The sequence below is a fragment of the Bactrocera latifrons genome, unplaced genomic scaffold (genome assembly GCF_001853355.1).
Source record: "Bactrocera latifrons isolate USDA-ARS-PBARC rearing strain unplaced genomic scaffold, ASM185335v1 scaffold_95, whole genome shotgun sequence".
NCBI lineage: Eukaryota > Metazoa > Arthropoda > Insecta > Diptera > Tephritidae > Bactrocera > Bactrocera latifrons.
In genome coordinates, this window is record NW_017537656.1 from 1150961 (window position 1) to 1156955 (window position 5995).

Below are 5995 nucleotides of genomic sequence, written 5' to 3' on the forward strand. Positions count from 1 at the left end.
TAATTTTAAAAAATACGACTTTCGAAATTCATTTTTACTAGTAGTAAGCTAACAAACTAACGTCCATAATTTCGGATGATTGAAAAACTTATTTTTACAGTCTAGATTTAACGTTTCATAACATTTCGAAAACTTTCGATGATTGTGTATCATACATAATTTCATAATTTTAAACTTCACATAAAATTTATTAACCAAAATTCACGCATCTAAAAATTGTTAAAAATCACCAGGAGAAATCTTTTCGTTCGGATTATTTTCGAATTAAGCGGATAATAAAATGTTTTTATTATTCAGATGCTTTTGAAAGTACAAAATTTTATGTCAATGATATAAACACTATTCCCATAATCTTCGAATTCACAATTTTTTTTTTTTGTAAATAAAGCGGAAAATTTCATTTTCGGAAGCAAAATTCCAGATTTATTAAACTTAGAACATTTTCGAACATTTAAATACAGCAAAAGTAAATATCAGTAATGGAATAAGACAAACGACGAAAAATTTTTAAAATTGGGTTTGTATACTTTCGAAATTGGTTTCGAACATACCAGTACTATAAAAAATATGAAGAATACTAAAATTTAATGTGAAAGTTACAAGAATAAACTTCAATTTCCCAATGTTTTTTTGTAGATTTCGATAATTGTGGCGTCAAGTATATTTTACAGCTTAATTTCCACATTTGAATATTTAGATTATTTTTAGAAAGAAAACAGCACATAAAATATTAAGCAACAGCAATAACATATGAATAAAACAAATTTATTTTAAATTTTCGATAAAAGTACTATAGAAAATATGAGGAATATTAAAATTGTATGTGAAAGATACGAAAACTATTTGCATGAAAAAAAAGTTCGAAAAATTTCGAACATTACATTTCAGCAAAAGTAACCACCAGCAATGACATAAGAATTAAAAAAAAAACCTCAAAATATTTCTAAAAATTTATTTTATGAGTTTTCGAAATTCATAAAAATTTTTTCTTATCATATTTCGAACAAAAGTACTACTGCTGCAATGCTCCTTAGAATAATAAATGAATAATGAATGATAAAACGCAACTTATATACATATATGCAGAAATGCGAGCATTCTTTATTAAAAATGTTGTAAATTTTTTTTGTTTTTGAAAATTGTTAAATATTGAGTTTATGTAACATACACTTAAAAAATAAATACATACATAAATATATTTTTTTTCGAACTAACATGATTAATCATAAAAAATTTCATGATTACAACATAAACATTTATTGTACGATGGCAACGCCATAAATTGATAAATACTGACACATATGATATTTTAAATAATAACCAATAAAAGCCTACAACCTTTAATAAGTTGCGTTGCTTTGAAGACGTTACTTGAAACTTTAAATATGAGTTTAAAATTTTTTCGAACATTATGAATTTAAAAAAATATCTTTTTTTTTTAACATTTCGAACATTATGAATATAAAATTTGCAGTTACAAATAGTTTATTATAATTTTAAATATTTTTGGACATGATGAACTTAAATTTTGAAGTTTCAAATAGTCTATTCTTTTTTTAAAACCTCTCGACCATAATGGTTTCCAAATATAATAAATGGATGAATACAGTTTATTTGAATTAAAAAAATTTTCGAACATTAAGAAATTGTTGGTTTGTTTTAATTTTCGATCTTTATGAATATTAGGTTCAAACCATATAATTTTTTGTGAATTTTAAAAAATTGTCGAACATTCTGATTTTCAAATTTATTGGTCCATGCAGTTTATTTGCAAATAGTTTGAACATTGTGTTTTTCAATTTTATGGGTTCATACAATTTACTTGAATTTGAAAAACTTTCGAAGATTGTGATTTTGAATTTCAAAGCAAACGAATGAAGATCGTATAAATAATATGTACTTAAGATTTAAGTTTAAAACTTTTTCGAACATCATGACTTCAAATTATTTGCATTTTTCAAATTTGGTAACATTATGATTTTCGAACTTTAAGAATTTATTCTTTTTTTCTGTTTTTAGTTTCGAAGTATTTTGAGCTTTAAAACATTTTCGAACATTTTGATTTTCAAATTTAATGGTCCATACAGTTAATTTGAATTTAAAAAACTTGCGAAACTTACGGTTATCGATTTCAAATGCGTGGAAGATCGTGTAAATAAAATAGCAAGAGTTATAACAGCTCTCAAAAAAAGAATTATGCCGCTTAAATTCGGGTTTGGTACAGAGAGTGTTTGAGTCTGCATATGCGTGGAAATCTAAATTTGCATTTGCAACAGTTTATTTTCGAAAATTAAACGAAGGGAATTGAAAGCAATAATTTTGTTGATTATTTATTGTAGTTATTAAATTTTGATGCCGAATAAACCATTTTTGTATACTTTAAAACAAAAAAAAAAAAAAAATATTTTTAGGTTAGTTCCATAACTCAAAAAAAGTTTTTCAAGAAAATTTGCTTTATTTTAAGAATATCTAAATACATTAATATGTGTTGTATATACATACATACATGAGCTGCAAAATATTATGTTCGAGTTGAGTATGCGAGATTTTATGACAATTTCAATAAGACTAGACTAATATACAGTTAGACTATGCATAATAACTTTCGAAACGCTACAATATTGCTAAGGAAACACACGCAAAAACAATGAACAAGCTAAATTTCAGTAATTTTAAGCGTAACGACGAAACAGTTATATATAAATGTGTGTGCACGTGTGTATGTATTATATTTGTGTGTGTTAGTTGGATTTCTCGTTTGCTAAGTTGAAACACATTTTAGTTCGTTGGTCTTTAAGGCTTGTAGTTTATGTGCCCTTTGCAGATGAACATGAATTTTATGCAAAAACAAAAAAAGCCACCACACCAATAATTATTGTTGTTTTTTTCAATGGAATATAATTTATTTTCAATTTATTTAATACTCTTAAACTAGAACAAATATGAATACAATTTTATATTTTTTTATGTAAGCAGCCATAGCATATTATATACCTACTCACGTACATATATGTAATAGGAAGGTAATTAAGTACATATGTATATATCTATTTGTATTTAAATATATGTATAAATAAGTACAGTTATTAATATAATTTGTTGTAATGTATATTAGTGTGTATGTGGATGTGTGTGTATGGGAGTGAGTGTGACTGTTATAAAAGGAGCAAAAAGGAAACGGCGGAACAGTGAATTACACATTTTCATATTTGTTGTTGTTATTGTATATATATTTTTTTTGCATACTGACTGATTCTCTTTATGCTGCGCAGGTGTATTACACTTTTTCTGCTTCGCTTTCACGCGTACTCCACTCTTTTGCCAACAAACAAATTACAATAACATCAATGTTCGCAAATATATGCAAGTAAGAGTGTAGCTTTGGTGTTAACGTAATTATTTACCATATTAACGTTATAAATTAGCAACATCTTCAACATATTCGAAGTAGCAGCATTATTGTTATTTATATATGTATATACTATATATATACCATTTATTTATTTATGTATATCTTTTCTGCACATTCCTTTCGTTTGAAATCTTCATTATAATAATTTTGTAATTTTTTGTTGTATTTAATTATTCTTCTTAGTAATTTTAAACACTATAATAGTTTTGTTTTTTATTTGTCTTATATACCTGGCGTATATGTCGGCTGTTCTGTAGCGTTGAGCGATGTATTCTCTGTTGCAGCAGCAACTGGTGCGCCCGTGAATGGATTCACGCCAGTGGCTCCGGCGGCTTGCGGTGGCGGTGGCATCGCGAACGGTATACCGGTGCTGCCAAAACCGGATGGTTGATTATTGGTACCGCCGCCCAAATTTACATCATCCAAATCGGCGTCCTCCTGGAATGTACGAAAAATAATAAAGAAAACGAAGTTAATTAGTCGTTTGCTCTACTAAAAAATATAAAGTACATATATTATTATTTATATTGGTGAAAAGTAATGAAGAATTTCGGAAATTAATATTAGAACCAATAAGTAGAGAACAAATGTAGGGAAAGACTGCGAAAGATTTGAAGTTAGAATGAATGTATGTATGTTTCAATGAATTTATGTAGTTATGTAAACAGACAGATAAACAAAAACATTGAATAGAGTACAAAAAAAGATTACACACTCTCTATATAATAATAATTTTCGAAATTTTTGGAAGAAATATAAGCAAAAATATTGTGAACAATCCAAAGTATAATTCACACAGACACTTACTAAATAAACTATTTGCCAAAATTTTGGCAGAAATATCAATATTTTATTTATTTTAACACTAAAAAATTACAAATAAAAAATAAGATCCACTGAGATACTTTCTAGATAAAATATGCTACACAATTTAATGGAAAATATTAGTATATTAATGTAAAAAAATAACTAATAGATACATTTATTTCATATTGTAACCAAAAATCCACAAAGTTCTATCACTTGGAACATTCAGTTATTGAATTCGAATAAAAGTTTCGATATCGAAAAAGTAATTTCGAAATTCGAAAAATTTGTTCGAGATACTCAGTTTTTGAATTCGAAAAAATAATTTTGAAATTCGAAAAATTCGTTCGAACTGAATAGCAGCGCATCATCAAAATGTTCTAAATTTTTAGTAATATACATATGTATAATCAAATTAAAAACATTTAGATTTACGCGCTGCGAACGAATTTTTCGAATCCGAAAAAAATTCATGGCCACTTATATGAATTACATGCCAAATTTCTAAAAAAAATTTCGAATTCGGGAAAAAAAGATCGCACTGCAAAACAATTCGAGCAAACTTTTCGAAATCCAAAAAATTATTTTCGCTTATATATTATTTCAACTTTAAAATATTTTGAGGTACACGCTGCCATTTAGGTCGAACGCATTTTTCGAATCCAAAAAAATCCTTGCCGGCTTATATTCTATTCCAAACTTCTATCCATTCTCTTTAAAATTTTTCGAATTTGAGAAAAAAGTCGCACTGCAAAGCAATTCGAAAAAACTTTTCGAAATCGAAGAAAAAATGTTGCTTATACATATCTTACTTCAAATTTAGAACATTTAGAGGTATGCGCTGTAAGCTCGAACGAATTTTCGAATCCGAAAAAAAATTCATGGCTGCTTATATTCTATTTTAAATTTCTAACAAAACTTTATAATTTTTCGAAATTAAAAAAAAAAATCGAAGTCGAAGAAATAATAATTTTATATTATATACAAATTTTTTGAAATCAAAACAAAAAAAAATTCACGAAAAATAACATTACTATTCGAAATTACTAACAAAATTATCGAATTTATCGTAAACAAAAAAATTCCCTGACGGCCTATCTTCAACTCCAAAACGGTATAAAAAAAAAGGTATCGCAACTTGTGATTCTTTAGAAATTTAGTGGAAATATACAAATCCGTACCAAAACAAATTCCAAACTATAAATATAAAACCACAATTTATTTCGATAACGAAAAGTTCGAAAGTTTCTAAATATACAATGTCTGTGTTTTAAATTTTCTAAAGGCTATACTTGGAGTTCAACAAATTGGGACATTATCAAGAAAATACAGTTATAATTAAGTTCTGGATGAAACGTTATCCCTTAATATTATAAGCTATTTAATTGTATATACATTCTTGAAAAATGTAACATACTTTTAGGCGCTCAAAGCGCCTATATTGAACACCTTACCTATTTTAAAGGATTTAACTGACTGATGACAGATTGCTCAAAAAATACTAATCTTAACATTATCAACAGCCGTGAATATGTTATACGGGAAGTAGGCGGGCTTGCGGACTACACGCTCTACTAAACATGGTCGATATTCTTCTGTGTAAATGTAATTTCTAACTCGATATTTTCAGGTAAACAAATACGATATTTTGTAGCAACATGTTGCAGGAGTATAAAAATAAAAAGATTAGAAGTTTTTAATGATTACGAAGAATAATGATTTACTTTCATATTTTTATATTAAGAACTTCAAAGAGAAATACGAAAATGTATAACA

At 26.7% G+C, this 5995-nt stretch overlaps 1 protein-coding gene across 2 annotated transcripts in view; it reads right to left on the minus strand.

Moving 5' to 3' along the window:
• The window catches only part of LOC108977777 (dnaJ homolog subfamily C member 5 homolog), a 22685-nt gene that overhangs the window by 995 nt on the left and 15695 nt on the right, over positions 1–5995 (minus strand). For both annotated transcript variants that reach the window (XM_018947672.1, XM_018947671.1), the window contains one exon: positions 3643–3850. In XM_018947672.1, the coding sequence (XP_018803217.1) occupies positions 3643–3850 (208 nt within the window). The remainder of the gene's footprint in view (positions 1–3642; positions 3851–5995) is intronic.